This window comes from Ursus maritimus, unplaced genomic scaffold (assembly GCF_017311325.1).
Source record: "Ursus maritimus isolate PB19 unplaced genomic scaffold, ASM1731132v1 scaffold_32, whole genome shotgun sequence".
Classification (NCBI taxonomy): Eukaryota; Metazoa; Chordata; class Mammalia; order Carnivora; family Ursidae; genus Ursus; species Ursus maritimus.
In genome coordinates, this window is record NW_024425786.1 from 14,462,678 (window position 1) to 14,483,502 (window position 20,825).

Below are 20,825 nucleotides of genomic sequence, written 5' to 3' on the forward strand. Positions count from 1 at the left end.
GGGTCACACAGCTGGTAACTGGCAGAATTTGGGTTTGAAGACAGATCTGCCAGAGCCACTCTTATTATGAGCTGGGCACTGCTTTAAGTGGTTTGCACATAGTCACGTAAGTTACTGCCCTCATCCCCATGGTACAGATGAGTCACTGCACGCAGGGGCTCCGCCATACTTTCTTGCCTTCCCCACACTGATGGAGGCGGAAGTGAGGAGAGCTGGCAGAGTCTGGAAAACTGCGGCCCCAACCTCACTGCAGAAGAAAAGAAAGTGGAGCCCCGTCTCCTAAGAGGTACTCCCACAAGAGAGAGCATGTCCTTCTAGCCAGTGATAGACTACTTCCCTTGACCCTTCCCTCCCTGTAAAGCTCCACTCACTGAAACGGTCCCATGGCCTGGATTCCATCCACGGGAACCTACAGAGGGTATCAGAGAGGAAGCTTGGAGTTACCGAAGGTTTGCAGGAGAGGGTGGGGTAACGGAGCTGGCTTCCCTGGAGGTTCTGAGCTTTATCTCTGATCCCCTGCGCGGGCTGGGGGTTGGTTACCTGAGTGTGCTCACATTGTGAAAATTCCTTCAACAGTTTGCTATCAGACTCATGTGGCTTCGAATTCCAGGTTAACAGCAGCATTACCCTGATTCCAGTACTTCAGTGTTCTGAGCCTCAAGTTTCCCATCTGAGAAATGGGACCAGCCACGCATTCCCTGCTGGCTTGCTGTCATGAGTTCAGGTGGAATGATGGGGAATACAGGCACACAGGTGGTGATCAGTAAATGCATGGCGCCTGGTGACCCCTCCTCCCAGGAGGACAGAGTTTGAAATTCTGACCAAAGCAAGGGGCTGGGCAAACTGACCTCCCCATTCCCAGAGTCTCTTGTTTCTAAGTGATGCAGAGTTGGTCACACAGCAGGGGGCTTTCCACTCTGACCTCTCAGTTCATTCAGAGTGACCTAAACTCAGACTAGTGGCCATGGAATGTACTTTCAGAATCACTCGAAATCCCCACACCCAGCAGCTTCGTGGTGGTCATTGCCTGAAGGTTCTTCCGTTCCCAGCCTCGGCCCAGCCCCTGCTGCCTTCCTCAAGCACCACATCAGCCTGGGAGGTGGCGGAGCCTGGGCATTCAGAAGGAAGTGGGGCCAGACGGGCCTGACGTGGATTCTCTCTGCTCGTCTGTTTCCTCATCTGTTGAATGGGGTGGAGGGAAATGAGAACGCCCCCCCACCGGGGTTTTTGTAAGGATTCCAAGGGGTATATACGGTGCTTAGCTTGTACACTGTAAGCACTCCATAATGGCAGTGGGTGTTGTTATTAATATTAGCTTATGGGAGGCAAAGACCGCACTTCCAAGAAATCCCACAGGAAGCCTGCAACTGATTCCATTCAACAGGCGTTTCCTGAGCACCTACTATGCGCTAGCTGCCAGCACACGCAGCACGCTGTGTAGGGTGCAGAGAGCAAGGAGTAAGGCAGATCCCACTAGGGACTTATGATGTCCCCAGAGCAACCAGACACTTTGGAGCATTTTGGAACTTGGGCTGTGCAGACCCCTAGCGCCCCATCTCTGGGTGGGGGCCTCACACCAATTTGCATGAGATGATTTGCATGGAGGTGGGTTGATCTGCCTGAGGAGTCAGAATGGGGGGATGACTGTGGACACCAAGATATTCGCTTGTCGGATTTGGCCGGAGCCCAGTGGAGAGGCCCATATAGAAGCTTCATGTAGAGGCTACGGTCACAGGGTAGGGCCCAGGGGACAGGAGAGCAAACACGGCACAGTGCGGAGCTGGAGGCATGCCCGCTCCTCTGTGCATGGCACAGTGTGGCTCTGAGGCTGGAAGGTGGGGTGGCCCCACCGGGCGTCTGAGAGCCTGCAGCTTTGGGGTGCTGAGGCCTCCATGATCAGTTGCGGGGGTCACACAGGGGAGCAGAGGAGAAGACTAGGAGAAGCCTGGGGCTCTCAAGGCTCCTATAGAGACTCCCAGAAATAACAGCAAGACTTTATTTGGGAAGTAGGGGCTCAAGGGGGTTCCGACTTACATGGGCTGGATAATAATCCAGAGGCATTTCTTAGTGTTAATATGACCCCCCAGGGGCCCACAACCCTTGTGAGACCTGGTGAAAGGGTTGGCCCAGAGGGATACACCATTAGTTCCGAGGGAAATAACAATACTTTGCTTTGCACGAAGCCTTTGCTCTCACTCCCTCCTCAAAGCACAATTTATAAGGTGGTATTATTTGCCCCACTTCCAGAAGGGTTAGTGGGACTTTAAAGGGTCAAGTCTCTCAAACAGAGGGCTGACCAGACCCAGTGTCACTCCCAAGTCTGGTTTTTCCCAATGGGCTATAGCAGTGGGCTGTGGACAATGGCTGAATGGTGCCCTCCCTCAGTTTTTATGCTGAAATCCTAGTCCCCGCTACCTCAGAATGTGGTCATATTTGGAGAGAGTCTTTAAAGATGTAATTAAGTTAAAATGAAGTCATTAGGGTAGGTCCTAATTCAATATGACTCCTTATAAGAAGGGGAGCTTGGGACAGGGACAGGTCACAAGGAACGACCACGTGAGGACCCAGGGAGAAGATGGCCCTCTGCAGGCCAAGGACAGAGACCTCAGAAGGAGCCAGCCCTGCTGACACCTTGATCTGCAACTTCCAGCCTCTGGAAATGTAAGAAAATAAATGTCCGTTGTTGAAGCCACCCAGCCTGTGGTATTTTGTGATGGCAGCTGGAGCAGACTAATGCACGTGTTACAAGAGCCCAGAGAGAAGAGATGTCCTGGCAGGCTCCCTGGAGGAGGTGAGCTGCCGTTAGTCATCATCCTCTTTCTGCTGCTTGCTCCCCTTCCCCGCCCGCCACGTACACACACACTATGCCTGCAGTTCAGAGATCTGATCTGAGGGATTGGCCTCGTCCTCCGGGCGCTGCCTGTAGACGGGCCTTCCCTGACTCCTAAGGCTGAGACACATGGCTCTCCAGCTTACTGCCTCAAGTGTCCGCCTCCATAAAATGGGAACAATGTCCTTTGATGCCTCACTCCTCCACCGTCAACTGCTTAATGATTAGGGATGATTTGGCAAAGCAGTCATTATAGATAGGGATATATAAAACATTTTTGTTATAAATGTAGAAGCCGTCCGTCTGTGTTTTCTTAGAAACGTTCTTTGTTTCTTTTAAAGTCAACTTGACTGAGGTACGATGTACCTGGAATAAAACACACCAATTAAAATGTGTCAAGTTCAGTGAGTTTTAACAGATGTGCACATCTATAGAGCCCGCCCCCAGCCACCGCAAGAAACACTTCCATTCCCCAAAAGAGTTCCCTCGGGCCCCCCTCGAGGTTGCGTTTTCCCAGGAAAAGGGGTCCCCTCCTTTCAGTATTCCATTGTATGAATGTATCACAGTCTGTCCTTTCTGATTTGTAGGTGTTACGAATAGCGCTGCTACGAACATGTGTGTACGTCTTTGCACGGACATGTGCTTCCTTTTCTCCTGGGTAAAAAAGCAAGGGGTGGGATGACGAGGTCACATGGTAGGTGTATGTTTAATTTGATAAGAAATTGCCCAGCTGTTTTCCAGAGTGGCAGTACCATTTCTCGTTCCTCCCACAAGTATGTGAACGTTCCAGTTGCTTTACATCATCCCCCAAATTTGGTATGGCCAGTCTTTTAAATTTTAGGCACTCGAATGAATGGGTGGTAGAATGTCACGTGGTATCAACTTTCATTTTCCTGATGCTTCATGATCCCACGCATCTTTTGTATACGCTCATTTGTCAACCGCTATCTCCCTTGGTGAAGAGTCTGTGCAAATCATCTACTCCTTTTAAAACATCGTGTTGTTTTCTTATTATTGAGTTTTGAGAGCTCTTTATATATTCTGGACCTAAGTCCTTTATCAGATATTTGCAAATATTTTCTTCTGGTCTGTGACTTGTCTTTCCATGCTCTTAACAGTCTCTTTTAAAAAGCAGAAATTGAATTTTCTTGAAGTTCAGTTTCTGGGGTTTTTTTTTTCTCTTATATATTGTGCTTTTGGCGTTGTACTAAGAAATCTGACTCATGTGACACAAAGATTTTCTCCTATGTGTTTGTCTAGAAATTTTATATGCTTCGGTTTTATATCTAGGTCTATGATCCACTTTGTAATATTTATTTTAAAAATTTTTGATAAGATATACAAAAGTGACATTTACAACCCTCATCATTTTTGAGTCTACTGGTTAATGGCGTCCAGTACATTCACACTGTTGCTACCGTCACCACCGTCCGTTGGTATATTCACAGTTATGCAACCAACACCACAATCTAATTTACCACATCCCCCTAAAAACCCTACCCACTAGCAGTCACTCCCCAACCCCCTCTGTCACATACTCCCTCCCCACCCGTCCTAGGCAGCCACTAATTTACTTTTTATCTCTATAGATTTACCTATTCTGGCCATTTCATGTAAATGAGATGATATAATATGTGGCCTTTTGTAACTGTCTTCTTTAATTTCACATAATTTTTTAAGGTTCATTCATATTGTAACATGTATCATCAGTATTTTATTCCTTTTAATTGTTGAATAATATTCCATAGTATAGATATTCCACATTTTATGTGTCGGTTCATCAACTGATGGACATTTACGTTTTTTCTACTTTTTCGTTGTGATTATTATTATTATTATAAATCATGCTGCTATGAACATCTGTGTGCAATTTGTGTGTGTGTGTGCTTCGATGTTTTCATTTCTCTTTGGTATATACCTAGGAGTGGCATGGCTAGGTCACATGGTAACTCCATGTTTAACACTTTGAGAAACCGCTGAAGTGTTTTCCAAAGTGGCTGCACTGTTCCACATTCCCACAGGCAATGTATGTGGGTTCCAATTTCTCCACATCCTCACTAATCCTTGCTATCATTTGTCTTTTTTATTATAGCCATCTTAGTAGATGTGAAGTGGTATCACGGTATGGTTTTTATTTGCATTTCCCTACTGACCAACAGTGTTGAGCTTCTTTTCATGTGATTTTTGGCCATTTGTTTATCTTCTTTGGAAAAATGTCTATTCAAATCCTTTGCCTATTTTCAAATCGGGTTGTTACCTTTTTATTGTTGAGTTGTAAGCGTTCTTTATATATTCTGGACACGAGTCCCTTATTAGACTTATGATGTGCACATATTTTCTCCCATTCTGTGGGTTGTCCTTTTACTTTCTTGATAGTATAGTTTGCAGGAAAAAGTTTTTAATGTTAATGAACTTCAATTTATCTTTTTTTTCCACTGTACTTTTGTTGCAGTATCTAAAACATCACCTAACCCAAAGTCACAAAGGTTTAATCCTAGGTTTTATTCTAAAAGTTTTATAGTTTTAACTTTTCCATTTAGATCTATCATCCATTTGGTGTTAACTTCTGTGTATGGTGTGAGGAAGGGATTCAACTCCATTCTTTTGCATGTGGATATCCAGTTGTCTCAGCACCATCTGTGGAAGACTTTCCCTATTGGATTATCTTGGCACCTTCATTGGACTGTAATCCGTTCAATAAATTTTTGTATGTAATGAGAGGTATGAATGGAAATTCTTTTTTCTTTTCTCTCTCTTTCTTTCTCCCTCCCTTCCTCCTAATCTCCCTCTTTATCTTTCTTTCCTTTTCCTTCCCTTCCTTCCTTCCTTCCTCCCTCCCTTCCTTCCTTCTTCCTTCCTCCCTCTCTCTTTCTCTCTTATGATAGTCAATTATTCTAGCACCATTATTGAAAATCTATTCTTCCTCCATGGAATTGCCTTTGCATCTTTGTCACACACACACAAAAATTATCCAGGGGTGCCTGGGTGGCTCAATCAGTTAAGTGATTGACTCTTGACTTTGGCTCAGGTCATGATCTCAGGGTCCTGGGATTGAGCCCTGTGTCAGGCTCCATGCTCAGTGGAGTCTGTTTGGGTTTCTCTCTCCCTCTGCACCCCCCACCCCACTCACACACTCTTTCTTAAATAAATAAGATCTTTAAAAAATAAATTTTCCATAATTGTGTAGCTTTAATTCACATCATCTATTTTGTTCCATTGCTCTCTTTGTCTATCTTTATACCAATGCACACTGTCTTGATTATAGTAACTTTATAAGCCTTAAAATCAAACGATGTAAGTCCAACAACTTTGTTCTTCATTTCAAAGTTGATTTGATATTCTAGGGATTTTTTAAATTTCCATATGAATTTTAGGATCAGCCTGCCAATTTCTATAAGAAAGGTCTATAGTATTTTAGTTTGAAGTGCATTGGCTTTATAGAGAAAATGGGGAGAACTGACATCTTAACAATATACAGTCTTCTGATTCATGAACATGGTATATCTCTGCATTTATTTTGGTCTTCCTTGATTTTCCTGAGCATTGTTTTATAGTTTTCAGTGTACATATCTCCATGTATTTTATCAAATTTATCCCTAAATATTTCATATTTTGGATATTGTTATTAATATTTCATATTAACACCAGTCTCATACAACTGGTGTTCTTCAATCTCAATTTCCAGTTGTTTGTTGCTAATATACAGAAGTATAATTAATTTTCTTACATTTTCGTTCTTCTATTATGTAATGTTCTAAACTCATTTATTAGTTTTAGTAGCTTTTTAAAGATTCTACAGAATTTTTTACATGGACTACCATGTTTATGCCAATAGAGACAGTCTTACTTCTTCCTTTCCAATTGAATGCCTTTTATTTCTTTTCTTGCCTAGCCAAAACCACCAGTACAATGTTGAGTAGAAGTGGTGAGAGTAGATATCCTCACTTTGTTCCTAATCTTAGGGTGAAGAGCAATTAGTCATTCACCATTAAGTATGATGTTAGGTGCCAGGGGTTCTTGTAGATGATCTTTTTCAAGCTAATGAAGTTCCCTTCTATTTCAGTTTGCTGACATTTTTTAAAAATCAGGAATGGATGCCAGATTTTGTCAAACGGCTGTTCCTTTGCATTTATTAAAAAGATCATATACTTTTTCTTCTTTAATCTGTTAATATGGTTAACTACATTGATTGATTTTTAATGTAAAGCCAACCTTTCTTTTCTGGGATAAACCCCACTTGCTCGTGGTGTATTTTCCTTTTTCATATTGTTAGACTCTTGGCTAACATTTTGTTAAGAAATTTTGCATCTAGGGGTGCGTGGGTGGCTCAGTTAGTTAAAAGTCTGACTCTTGATCTCAGTTCAGGTCTTGATCTCAGGGTTGTGAGTTCAAGCCCTGTGTTGGTCTCCAAGCCCAAAAGAATTTTTGCCTCTATGCTCATGAGGGATATTAATCTGTAGTTTTTTCTTCTTGTAATGTCTTTATCTGGTTTTGGTATCAGAATACTGGTGGTTACCAGAGAGAGTTAAGTGGAAGCATTTCCTCCACTTAAATTTCCTGGACGAATTTGTTTATAATTGGTGTCATGAGCTGAATTTTGCCTCCCCTTCCATTTATATGTTGATGCTAACCCCCAATATCTCAGAAAGTGACTGTATTTGGAGATATGGTTTTAATGGGGTGATTAAGTTAAGGTAAGGTCATTAGGGTGGTCCCTAATCCAACTGGACTGGTATCTTTATTTTTTTAAAGATTTATTATTTATTTGAGAGAGAGAGAATGGAGGGAGTGGGGGAGGGAGAGGGAGAGAATCTCAAGCAGACTCCCTGCTGAGCATGGAGCCTGACTTGGCTGGATCTCAGGACTCTGAGATCATGACCTGAGCTGAAATCAACAGTCAGACACTTAACTGACTGAGCCATCCAGGTGCCCCTAGACTGGTATCTTTATAAGAAGAGGAAATTTGGACACACAAAGAAACAAGAGGGATGTACACATACAGGGTAAAGACCATGTGAGAACACAGAAAACAGATGGCCATCTGTAAGTCAAGAAGAGAGCCCCCAGAAAGAAACCAACCCTGCCAATGACTTGATCTTGGACTTCTAGACTCAAGAACTATGAGAAAATAAATTTCTGTTATTTAAGCCACTCAGTCCATGGTAGCTTGTTATATAGCTCTAGCAGTCTCATACAACTGGTATTATTTCTTCTTTATGTATTTGGTCAAACTTACCAGTGAAATCATCTGTACCTGAAGTTTATTTTAATTAATTAATCAACTAATTAACTAATTAATTAATATGTTTTAATCTACATATTCAATTTCTTTAATAGATACAGGGCTATTTCCAGATATGTGCGCTTGTGTCTTTCAAGGAAATTGGCCATTCCATCTTGGTTATGGAATATATTGTCTTACATTCATTTTAATAAAAAAATACAAATAAGAAAAAAAAAACCCTCCACTTACCCTACTGTCTAAAAATAACCATTACTCATATTTTGCTATATATTCTTCCAGAAAATTTTTATACATGTGCACATCAACTTCCTTACTTCCCCTTCTCCAACCCCTTTTTTAAAATAAAATTGCTATTACCCTTAATATCCAGGGCTTTTGTTTTTTGTTTTTTTGTATCATCAGATCTTTGAAGACACGATCACGGATGGATGTTTACTAATGTGCTTAGCTCATCCCTTAACTTATGCTGCTTCTGATTTTGGGAGGGAATATCGCAAAGAATGCCACAGTCAATACCCTTTGCATCTGTTGGTGGGAACAACTCAGGTGTTCATCCAGGTTTACAGGCTTAGAAGTGGAATTACTGGGTCAGCCAGTTTATTGTTGACTTCTGGTGTTGAGTACCCTGTGCTTGAGGGGAGGTGGGGGGAGGGAAGAACCCATCCCATCCCACCCCTCTGCCCACCCGGGAACTCACTGTCTCTGGAGAACAGCCCAACCAGCACAGCCAATGGGAATGTGAGATGGGAAAATGGCAAGAAGGCAGTTCAGAGGCTCTCAGAACGCTGGCTGTGGCCTCTTGGCATAGATCAGCAGGTTGGAGGCTGTATCTTCAGTGTGTGGGCTGTACTGGGCCTTACTTCTTGGTTCTTTCTTCCTCCTCTGGAGTGAGTGATATCATTAAGAGGTGTTTGCAAAAACGGAAGCCAAGCTTTGTGCAGACAGGCGAAGACCAAGACCAACCTCATCCTCCCAGCTCTCTTGGTCCTCAGGGAGTTCCCAGGCTGCCAGGGCAGATGCAGCCCTTGTCCCATGGGGAACCCCCAGATTTTTGTATAAAATTATAGTCCCCTGTTCTCTGGGATTCCCAGGCTGAGTGAAGTGTCAAGATCCACAAATCAAAACACGTGCAGGTACCTACAAAGGAACGGTAAGGAAGTGCACCTTTCGAGCAGGCACATGTGAGTGGAGGCAACAGAGTTTCGGTAGAGTAACTTCCTGGGAACGAGGAGGCCTGGGATCCACAGAGAGGAAGTTGGGCCAGGAAGTGGAGGCTGGGAGAAGGGGAACGATGGCCACCTGGTTTGGTAGGGCCAGAAGAGGAAGTTGGAAAAGCTAAGGGTAGGAAGGGAAGCCCCAGGGGATTACTTCTGTCCCTTGTCAGCAAGTTTGGGGACCTTGGGGGACAAGGGCTGATGTGAAGGCAGGGGTTGTATGGGTTAATTTCCAAGAGTACTCTTCTCTCCCTCTTCCTTGTTCCCCTTCCCGCCATCTCAATTCACCTCAAGGGCTGGAGAACAGGCTTCTCTCGGGATCAGTCGGATCTGTAACTGGGCACTTGCCACATGCCCCAGATGACTCACACCTGTCACCTGTCATCTGTTAGCGTGATCCTTACTCTGTGAGGCCCGGTTATATCATTCTACAGCTGGGGACTTAGAGACCAGGGAAGGGAACTCTTCTGTTGGGCTCTCAGAGCCAAGAAGAGGGGGTGCTGGGGTTGGAGCCCCTGTCGGTGCAACTGTCCAAACCTCCAGGGACTCCAGGGCTCCAGCCCCTTTCTGCTTCCCTCCTATCCCTCCCCCACACACACGCACACATGCCACCCTCACAAGAGGCAAATGGCAGCAATTCGCAGGCCACCAGACTTTCAACCAGAGAAGGCTATGCCCCCAAGGATACCTCTAGAAATGTCTGGAGACATTTTTGGTTGTCACAACTTGGCAAGGTTCAGGGACAGGAGCATGGGGAGGGGGCTCTTCCTGGGTCTTGTGGTGGAGGTCAGGGAGGCTGCTCAGCGTTCTTGATGCCCAGGACGGCCCCCACCACAGAGAGGTGTCAGGCCACGCATGCCACAGTCATGCTGTGGCGAAGAAGATGGGCTCGGATCAGCTGGGCTCGCCCATTCAGATGCCAGCTGGGGGCTTCTTCCTGTCTTAGCCAGGTGGGGGCACCGAAGTGTGGGCAGAGAGGTCCCCAGAGACTCCGGACGAACTCCCTTCCAGCTGCGGATGGATGCCTTACAGACATGGGCATAGCCACAAGGAGGGCCCCTGGCAAAGACTTTCTCTTTGACCAAACCCTGCTTGGGGTCCCTTGAGCTCTTTTCCAAGAGGCCTGGACTCTCGGACTCCTGTGTTTGTCTCTGCGCTGTCCTGCATTCTCTCCGAAAGCCCCTGTGAGCCAGCTCAGCCAGGAGCCCCCATCCTCGATACCTGATTACCCCAGATGTCTGATGGGGCTCCTCATCAACCTGCCACCCCCAGGTGATGTCACCCTGGCCTGTCGTCTGCAGGAGTCCTGCTAGGTGGGTTTAGCCAGGATCCTCCCACCCCCCCTTAGTAATTTTTCCACCTGCTGACCCCCATCCTGCTCCTTGGCTACAAATTCCCCTTTTCTTTGTTGTATTTGTAATCGAACACAGTCTCTGTCCCCCGCTACGAAACCCCACTGTGGTGGCCCCGCCTCTCTCCAATGCCACCTTGAGTAAAGCCGGCCCCACTGTGCTTTAACAAATGTAACTGAACAACTTCTTTGTTTCACATCTGTTTCAGGTGGGAACAGGGAGCCCTCTGGGTGAATTTCCTTCCAGATGTGCAGGGAGGGTGCAGCTCCTGGGCAGGTGTGCAAACCCCCACCTGTAGGCCGAGGGCCCTGGGGCGGGGACTGTACCAGGCTGTGGGCCGGGCGGTGGCTGTGGGAGGGAGGAGGTGGAGTCTCCTTTTTCTAGGGCAATGTCACCTGCGTCCTGCCCAGGGGCACTGCCCCGGCGCTACCCTGCCAGCACGTGTGGCCCCGTTGAGCTGGAGCCTGCTCCCCGGAGCCTTCAAAGCAATCGCAGACCTTACGAGCCCTATGTCGCTGGACCCCCAGAAAACAGAACATGGCAGATGGGGCGCAAGCCAACCCCAAAGTGTTCAGGAAGAAGGTGCTGGTTAGGCACCCCTCTGGGTGGAGGAGCCCAAGTCTCAGGGCCTCTTCTCCTTGGAGAACTTCCAGGTACGTGCCTGCTACCCTGGGATGGAATCCTCTGTGGAGAGCAGCAGGGATGGGGGTGGGGAACTGGTGCCTGGAGTCCATTTCTCCAGAAAGAAGAGCTCTAAGTCTCTGAGTGATGGCTGAAATACGTCACCGCATTTTCAGCACCAGAAGGGCATTAGGGATCATCTAGTCAATCCTCATGAGGCACCTGAGGCCCAGAGAAGCTAAGGGATCTACCGAGGTCACACAGCATTTTGGAAGGAGAGCAGGGACTAGAATCTAGGGACCCAGGTCTCTCGGCTCCAAGTGCAAGACCCAGCCAGCAAGTTGGGTCATGTGACTGACTTCCCGGAGTGTGTTTGGAAAAGGGGTTGGTTCTGATCTGTGACAGAGGCCTGACCCCATGAGACAGTGAGCTTCCTGTCTTGGAAGCTGGTGCAGGAAGGCCATTCCTGCTCAGGGTAAGAAGGAAGGAGGCTCCTAGTGACTCCTGGCTCTACCATCCTGGGGACTGTTCTTTCAGGAGCCACAGGGCAGGTGGGAGGTTCTCGTCACAGAGCCCGGGGAAGCAGGAATGGGGGCCTAAGGGACAGCATTGATGGGGCCTCTGATGAGGCCGGGAGCTGCAGGCGAGTGGAAGGGACGGACTCGGGACTTGGATTTTCTCCTCTCTCAGATCTAGCTTGGGTATGAAGAAGTTCTTCGCCATGGTCATCCTGGCCGGCAGCGGTGAGTAAAGGCTCTGGGGACACTCCTGGTTCTCTCCCACTCTCACACTTTCTCTGGTGGCCTTGGGCAGCTAGGTTCTCGAGCCACTGGCTGGCAGCAAGACCGTGGGCCTGCACTGCCTCTCTGGGCCTCCACTTCCTCGCTCAGGCCCTGGCGGCCTTCCTTGCCTTGGGGCTGTCTGCACCCCCCCCCCAGCCATAAACACACAGAGGCCCCTCTGCTCGGCATTTACGAGCCTCCGAGGCGGCAGGGCCCAGAGCTGAGCAAGCATCGTAAAACGGTGGTGTTTGCTGGGCCTCTGGCTGCCCCGGGAAAACCTGGGCGTTTGTGTAGATAGGAGTGTGTTTGTGTCCATGTGTACATTAGGCAAGAGCTAATGAGTCTGTGTGTGGCCGTACGTGCGTACATCTCTGGGTGTGGAGGTGTGTCTCAGCACACGTCTGTAAAACGTGTAGGTGGATGTTAACTGGGGCACCTGGATGTGCGTGAGTGTGTGTGCAGCAGGTGTCTGGGAGCGCACAAGCCGTCGGCGGGGAGGGTCTGGTGGCTCCTTTCCCCGGGCTGCTGCTCCTGACGCCGATCCCACCCCGCACACAGCCAGGTGTCTCGGGAAGGTGGGAGGAGGGAAAGAGATACCAGAAACAAAATAAGGTTAAATGTGGCCAGTCGTGAAAAACGGGGGGTTGACGTGGCTGCTAAAGTGACTGTTGTTTGGAAGACAAGCATCCGCGTTCAGCCCCAACCGCTGGCCGGGGACAGCAGCAGCCTGACCAGGCGCGGACTCCCTTTCCTCTGCTTGGAGCGTGTGTGTGGGCGTGGCCTTGGCTTCCCGGGTTCGCCGTGGGTGCTGCATGTGTAAGTGTGTGCTAACGTGCGACCGAGTGTGTGAGATGGACGTATGAGCGTGGGTGTGAGGTATGTGAACGCGCGAGGTGGTAGCGGGAGAGTGTGGGCACAACGGTGTATATGACGGCGTGCACCTGTGTGGGAGGTGCCTGTGAGGGTATCACGGGCGCGTGCTTGTGAGCATACGCGGTGTGTAGAGGAAAGAGTGAGTGTGCATTTTGCATGAGCATGCTGTGTGTGAACGTGTGGGAGGGAAGTGTGTTTCTACATACACTCTACACGGGTGTGTGACTTGTATGTGTGTCTGAGTGTGAGGTTGCTGAGTATGACCACGTGACTGCGCGTACGAGGTATGCGTGTTTGTGGGTGCGTGTGCGCTCCAGAGCATGGTGCGTGGAGGAGTGTCTGAGGTGTGTGTGCCCTTGTGAGTGTAATGGGGTGTGTCCCCCCGTGTGTGAGGTGTGGAGGGCTCCTGTGATAATGTCCACCCCGTATGGAGCTGCTGGTCAGAGGGCCCTGGTGATGAAAGCTGCTCCCCTCCCCCCTCCCCAGGGAACACCTGCACAGCCAGACTGTGGGAGGCGGGGCTTCAGGCCAGGGAGCCTCCTCCTCACAGCCTGGGCAGGTGGCGCCCTGCAGGAGAGCTGCGTTATCCCTGGATTTGGCAATCGATGTCAAAGAGCTTAAGCAACCTGCCCATGGGGCCGCAGTGCCCACGGAGAACTTGTCTGCAAACTCATGGCTCTCTGGGTTTGACTCGCGCGGTCCCATTCCAGATCAGAGTCCCAAGCAGGTTGGCACGCAAGTCCTCCAGCAGCCAACCGCCAGCACAGTGCGGGGTGGGGGGAGGGAATGGGCTGGGGGAGAGAGCCTTGTGCAGCTCAGGGATGGGCTCAGGCCCATGGGACATGGGGTCCTGCCTCTCCCTGCCCCGGACCCCGCTGAGACATGTACGTCTCTCTACAGCATCCTCTTAAAGTCATTTGTCCCAGCTCCTTCCCTGTTTCCTTTCCTGTTTGCTCCTTATTTTCTGTAACGACAAAAATCAAGAAGCCAATAGACATGACTCAGGCAGAGCAGGATTCCCCAAACCCATTAAATGGGGCTACAGCGGCTCTCCTGCCTGCGTGCGGGGCGGCCTCACCCAAGGAAGGACTAAAGCACCAGGCTCAGGTTGACTCAGCAGTGAGCCGTGAGATGCCGAGTCAGCACAGGCCCTGGGGCCCGGGAGGCAGGGAGCAGGGGAGAGGAGGAGAGGAGGATCTGTCTCTGGGGTAGGCCAGGCTGGCAGGTGCGGGGATGCGGCTGAGTTTGCTGGTGTGGGAGGGGGTCATTGCGCTCTTGCTGCTTGTGAGACATGGCCAAAGGGAAAAGGGGTGTGTGTGTGTCTGTCTGTCTGTCTGTCCGTCTGTCTTTGCTGAACAACCAGAGCACCGAATTGTCTCTGGATTCATTGTGATTTGCGAGTACTGTGGTAGGGACACAAAGTCCCTGCTGGAGGCAGAGGAGCCAGACCAAGGCCCAGGGCCCAGAATCAAACCCCTGTGTTCAGAAGACCACGTGGCATTTGTGAAGCCCCTGATAGTGGCCCCGGCACTTGGGATCTCACTGCCTGGGTCCAAATTCTAGCCCTACTACTTTTTGATAGCGTTCTCGGGCAAGTTACTAAATTAAGTGCTCTGGACCTCAGTCTCCTCATCTATAAAGTGGGGATAATAACAGCACTCAGGGAGTTAATGCATGGGAGGGGTTTAGGGCAGCCCCTGGCACAGAGCCCTCAGCAAATAGGAACAATGATTATAAGGGCCCTAGTGCCTCACGTTTTTGCTTTGTTTTTTTAAGATTTCATTTATTTATTTGAGAGAGAGAGAGTGCAAAGCAGGGAGAGGGGCAGAGGGAGAGGGACAAGCAGACTCCCTGCTGAGCAGGGAGCCCCACGTGACCTGGGGCTCGATCCTGGGACCCTGGGATCATGACCTGAGCGGAAGGCAGATGCTTCACTGACTGAGCCGCCCAGGGGCCCCTTCTCGCAGCTTTTTATACACTGCTTCCATCCTCCCCCACTCTGCTCACCCTCCCCTCTCCCTCCCCCTTTCCCTGGCCCCAGGGTGTGGGGAGGTAGGTCAGACAGGAGGGGCCGCCCAGCAGGCAGGACGCTCACAGCACCCTCGGTTTTCTCGCAGTCCTACCCGAGGCCGGCAGCAGCCTGCTGAACCTGAAGTCCATGGTGGAAGCCGTCACGGGGAGGAGCGCCGTCCTGTCCTTCGTGGGCTACGGCTGCTACTGCGGGCTGGGAGGGCGCGGGCTGCCCATGGACGAGGTGGACTGGTAGGTCCTGGAGCGCCTGTGCTGCTGTCATGTCGGGACTGGGAGGGGGGCAGTGAGGGTCAGACTGGTCTCCGTCTCTGATGGATGGGAGAGGACCCTTCCCCCAAAGGATGAGGCTGGTTCAATGAGTTAGTGACCGGGAGCCTGGCCTTGACCCGTGTCCTCCTCGACTGTCTTAGATGGTTTCTATTGTCCTTCTGCAAGTCTTAGGCTTGGAGGCATTTGAACTCCCGCTCTCGCCAGGAAGGAAACATCGACCTGCCCCCAAAACACATGAGAGCAACAGACATGCAGCTCACACTCAGCAAAAGGAAGGGCTGTGACCCCTCTCACCCCATCACCCTGGAGGCTCTGATGGAGCTTACTTTCTGCTCCTGTCTCCCCAGAACCAGCCAGCACCAAGTCGGGGTATCACGGGGGGCTCAATAAAGGCATGTTGACTAATCGCCTTCCTCCACTAGAGGGGATGGCGGTGACCACACTACATTTGCTTCCTGTCCTTCACCCCCAATCCGTACTCACCCCTGCAGACCTTTGTCTCTCCTGGCCATCCCGCACAGCCAGGCATGGCCTCTTGATATAGTCAGGCTCCTTTGACACTGACTGAGGCCTGACCCTCCTTCCCATCCTGACCACATCGCCAGACAGCCTGATGCTTCCCGCCTCCTGCAGCGGCAGCTAGGGCTCTCAGGGGGGAAAGCTGGGAGCCCTAGGCATAGAACAGGAAGGCAGGATCATAGGCAGGAAACTGGGGCACTGGCCGGGCTCTGCCTGGCTGTGTGACCTCAGGCAAGGAACTGCCCCTCTCTGGGCCTCCGTCTGAAGGTCTGATCTAGAAGGAACTGGAACAGATGGTTGGGGTCTCTGCCACTGGGGGATGGGCCAAGCCTGGTTATGGGGGCCTGCTATCCTCTGTCTGCTCCTAGGTGCTGCCATGCCCATGACTGCTGCTACCAGAAACTCTTCGACCTGGGCTGTCACCCCTATGTGGACCATTATGACCACACCATCGAGAATAATACTTCGATCATCTGCAGTGAGTTCTCCCCCTGCCACTCCCCCCTCCCCCACCTAGGAGAAGGGCTTAGATTGCCAGTCCCCCTGCCCTGTGCTGGGGCTGTGCACAGGGTTGCCAGACGACATACAGGACGCCCAGTTAAATTTGAGTTTCAGATAAACAACGAAAACTATTTTCACGTAAGTATATCCTAAATATCGCATGGGACGTCCTCATGCTAAAAATTAAATGTTAGCATAAAAATCAATTACTGTTAGTGTAACATTAAGAATTAGCATAAGTATATCCCACATAATATTTGGGACATACTTATACTAAAATATGTACTGTTTGTCTGAAATTCAAATTAGCCAGGCCTCTTGTTTTTGTTTGTTTGTTAAATCTGAGAACCCTAGCCGTGGCTCTCCTCCTGATGTGCTCTGATCCTCCAGGCCTGAATTGGCACCCTGATTCCCAGGTCCTTGATTCTTAAGCTTCACAGAGGTTAGGGAGTGGTTCCGATTCAGTGGTTCCGATTCAGTGGGTCCGGATCTGTTTTTAACCAGATCCTCCGGTGATGCTGAGACTTTGTGACATGCTGACCTGGGTTCAAACCTGGATTCTGCCAGCATTTCCTGCTGTGTGTAATCCTATGCAGGGTGCTTCCCTACCTGGCCTCAGGCTCTCCATGGGCCCATGGAAGGGTGTGGATCAGAGCAGACCTGTTCCTTTCCGGTTCTATCTTGGGGACCCCACCAGAAGGTGGCCTCATTCCAGGACGCTCAGTGTTTCCAGGATTCAAGCTATGAGAACCAGGCCGGGCGGTGTTCCCTCGCTTACCACGGACTCTCCAGGCCATTCCTCCACTGAGGGATGTGGTGTCCGAGTTAATGGCCTGAGTGTCCCTGCCCTGCCTCCCCTTAGGTAGCAGGTGCCCCTGGCCCAGTCCCATGGGCAGCCCCGGGCTCCCTTTGTCACCGTGTCTTAACTAGGTTCGTCTCACTGTCCCTCACTAAAAGCTCACAAGCAAGCCCAGCTTTGCAAAGAAACCCCAAGTCTCCTGTTCTCTGGGGAAGCATTTGCTGGGGAACTGGGAACGTCTGGGGCACCTCGGGAGCCCAGGGCACTGAGGTCCCCGTATTCTGCAACATGGAATGGAGGGGCTGGCTTGGGAGAGGGGGGTGTCTCCTCATTAAAGCATTTCCCCAAAGGGCGGTGGACTAACTCAAGCAGTGGTTTTCACATTGGGTTCTGGGGGTTACTGGGGTCATGGGGGTCAGGTGATGGGGAGGTCCCTGAGTGGTCCAGCTGGCCCTGTGAACTCATTTGATAGTTTAAGTGCTTCTCTTTTGGCCGTTTGATATATTAGCCTCCTGCAAAGAGTTTCATTTAAGAGCAAGTATTCTGCTGACAGAAAGTTTGAGAAGTGTGCCAACCACTGAACTAGGGAGGGGTTCCCCGAACCGGCACCATCTCCATCACCTAGGAACTTGTTAGAAATGCAGATTATCAGGCCCCGCCCAGACCCACTGAACCTGAAGCTGGCGGGCTGGGGCCCAGCAGTCTGTTTCAACAAGCCGCCGGTGGATCCTAGTGCATCCCTAAAGTTGGGAACGGTCAGGGCGGATGATTTCCGGAGGCTCAGAAAAGTAGCAGCAGCTGCAGCCACAGTGACTAGGTCTTAAGCATTTGCTCATGGGAGGCCCTAGGCCAAGCTCTTTAGGACCCCCTCCTCAGGAGCTCCTTATCACCAGCTCCCTCCAGGAGTCAGGGGGGGGGGGTGGTCCTGGGATTCTGTGATGGGAGAGACGAGGCCCTGGGGCAGGGGATTCCTGACACCTGAGTGTCTGTCCCAGCCCTGCCTTGGGTTGGCTTGGGTGACATTGGTAAACCCGCCCCCCTTTCTGGGCCTCAGTTTCCCCTACTATAAAGTGGCACGTTGGACTTCAGGGCTTCCCTGATTTAAGCGCGCCCCAGAGCCCCCAGGAGGGCGGTGGACACAGCCGGCGGGGCCCATCCCGGAGCTTCTGAGCTGCCGGCCTGGGGTGAACCGCCAGTGATGCTGCTGCCCCCCACCCACCTTCTGAGGCCCACTAGAACCTCTCTGCCCCACACAGGTGAGCTCAACGAGACGGAGTGTGACAAGCAGACCTGCGAATGTGACAGGAGCGTGGTTCTGTGTCTCCGGAACCAGACGTACAACGAGAAACATCGCAACTACCTCAACATCTACTGTCAGGGCCCCACGCCCAACTGCAGCATCTATGAGCCGCCCCCGGAGGAGGTGGCCTGAGGACACATCTCCTCCGCTCCCCCTGCATCTCCCTAGTGCCCTCTAGGGACCAGACAGATGGAGCAGGGGGAGGTGGGGGGAAGACTGGGAGCCTGGGGTCTGCCTGGCTCTTTCCTCCCTGGAGCCGCCCCTGCGAGACCGGCCCCAGAGGACTCAGGAAGGTCTGGGCCCTGACTGTGGCCCCCAGGCTCCCAGTTTCCCCTGAGTCCGGGGGAATGTGGGCAGAGGTGGGAGAGGGTTAGCCTCGGCAGGGCCATGTCCCGCCAGGGGCCCTAGACTTGGCAGGGAACAGGTGCCTTGTTGGGGCCTCTCCTGAGTGTGAAAGCCAAGGCCTGAGAGAGAGGAGGTGGGGGCCTCTGCGTGGGGCCTCTGCCCCTGGCCCAGCCTGACTTCCTCAGCCTGACCCTCACGGTTGGAGCCCGGAGACCTAGAGACCAAGACCCTGAGCTACCAGCTCAGCCCCAGAGCCTGGTGTGTCCTCAGGCCGCTCCCCAGCCCACCGGCGTGCTGCGCCCAAGGCCTGGGCTCTGGGGGCCTCTTGGCTCCCCTAGGAGATGATTCAGGGTGATCCTTGCTTTCTCTCTAGAGCTCCATGGTGGGGGGCGGGGGGTGGCCCAGAGTCTAGGCCCAGACATTAGAGGATGGCCACAGTGTCAGCCCCAAAGTCTGGCCTCAGAGCAGTCTGCAGGGCACCCACAGAACCCACGTCTCCAGCGGCACTCCCCTAGGTGCAGGGTGACCAAGACGGGGGCACAAATAGGTCCCCCAACACTCAGGTCTTCCCCCTCCTCCCTCCTGAGCCGGCCCTACACTATTGCACTGCTCTGAGGAGCACCCAACCCCAGGCTCCTGGGACCCTGACAGACGTGGAGGGGACAGCCCCCCCCCACCCCGCCCCGTGCCTTCCCTCCTGCGGCAGCCAGGCCAGTGGGTGGAAGGACCCCAGAGCCGTCTCTCCCTGCCAGGGAGAGGCGAGGCTGCACGCTGGGGTCGGAAGCCCTCTCAATGGGGAAGAGGCCGAGGGCTGGGACCCACCTCCGTGAAGGGGGAAACAAAGGCAGGAGGGACCAGGTCCAGGAAGGAGGCTGTGGGGAAGGTTCAGGAAGGCAGTGGGGAGGGAGCAGCGTGCAGAGGGAAGGGAGGGGAGAAGGTGGGAGAGAGATGGGACAAGAGTGGTCTGGGCAGGAGAATCGGGGTAAAGGAGCCTGGGGCGCAGGCCCTCCTTGGGCCCAGGTTCCCCCTGAGCCCGGGGGAGTGTGGGCAGAGGTGGAAGAGGGTTAGCCTCGGCAGGGCCAGCTCTCTTGACTCCGCGCCAGCGTGGCTGTTTCTCCAGGTGCACCCTCCCCTGTCCCGCCTGCCTCACCTCTTGACCTCAAGCTCAGCGGCCTCCAAGTAGCCAGCATGCCCTGCGTGACCCCGAGGACCCACTGGCACAGCGCTGTGACCCACCTGGACACCAAGAACAGCCACCAGGAGCTCGATCCGCCCTGCTAGTACCTTGTAGACCACTGTCACCAGGGATGGTTGAGAAAGCCGGAGGCAGGAGAGGTGTGGGGGTGGGGAGAGAACGTCTACCCCCAAAATAGCAGCACTGGGCAGAAGCCTTGCCAAGCTGCATCTTCTAGAACACCGGCGTTGGGCACCGAGGATGAAGCTGTTTGTTGACGTCGGCTGTCACTGTGCGTGAGAAGAAGCCCCTCCACGGCTCACCTCCAGCTGACTGTCGTGGCTGACTGTCGTGGCATGGCGGCTCTGGTCCCCTGTGAGCGTCATCACTGACATCTTCCAGCTAACAAACTACCCTTTCCTGGCCGTCTTGGGAGGGCCCATTATCTCTGAGCTGAAGCCCCCACCAAGCCAGGGGTGGAGGCAGGATGGGGCACCTGGAGTCCCTGCCTCAGGTGGGGTCTGCAGAAGTCTCCGCCCCTCACCCCTGGGAGCCCAGGTTTCAGGCTGGGCCCCTCCAGCTCCCACACATGTCCACTCCAGAGAGTCTGGGTCCGTGTGTTGGGACGAGATTCTGCTGCCAAGGAGTCTTGCCTGCCCCATCCCCCACCTTGCCCCGGCCTGTCCAGGATGCTGCACCCCAGAGACTCTCCATAGGACTCAGCACCCCCTCCTCAATCTAATAAAGGCCTCCTGCCTCAACTCCCCACGGCTGGTCCTCCTTGGCTTGGCACCCACTGGCCAGCATCAGGGGAGGGCACAGAGACTCCCTCCAGGGTCTGCGGCTCTGGGGAGAGCAGGTTCCTGACACCCAGCAGCTGGCATGGCCTGTCCCCTTCCTGCCCCGGGGCCTAGATGATGTTGCCCTATTCTGGCAGAGAGATGAGTGTCAGGAAGGCTGGAGAGTGGT

At 51.8% G+C, this 20,825-nt stretch overlaps 1 protein-coding gene across 1 annotated transcript; it reads left to right on the plus strand.

Annotated features, from left to right (window-relative positions):
* The first annotated feature begins 11,165 nt into the window (after positions 1–11,165).
* Positions 11,166–18,939, plus strand: PLA2G2F (phospholipase A2 group IIF). The gene is made up of 5 exons (XM_040619369.1): positions 11,166–11,294; positions 11,953–12,005; positions 15,035–15,179; positions 16,106–16,215; positions 18,294–18,939. Exons 1-5 carry the CDS (start codon positions 11,179–11,181, stop codon positions 18,467–18,469), a joined length of 600 nt encoding a protein of 199 aa, XP_040475303.1. The 5' UTR covers positions 11,166–11,178; the 3' UTR covers positions 18,470–18,939.
* Positions 18,940–20,825: the final 1,886 nt, after the last annotated feature.

Coding starts and splice junctions, on each gene's coding strand:
- PLA2G2F (XM_040619369.1), top strand. CDS start 11,179: ATGGCAGATGGGGCGCAAGCCAACCCCAAAGTGTTCAGGAAGAAGGTG. Junction 11,295..11,952: donor TCTCCTTGGAGAACTTCCAG/GTACGTGCCTGC, acceptor CTCCTCTCTCAG/ATCTAGCTTGGGTATGAAGA. Junction 15,180..16,105: donor CCCATGGACGAGGTGGACTG/GTAGGTCCTGGA, acceptor GTCTGCTCCTAG/GTGCTGCCATGCCCATGACT.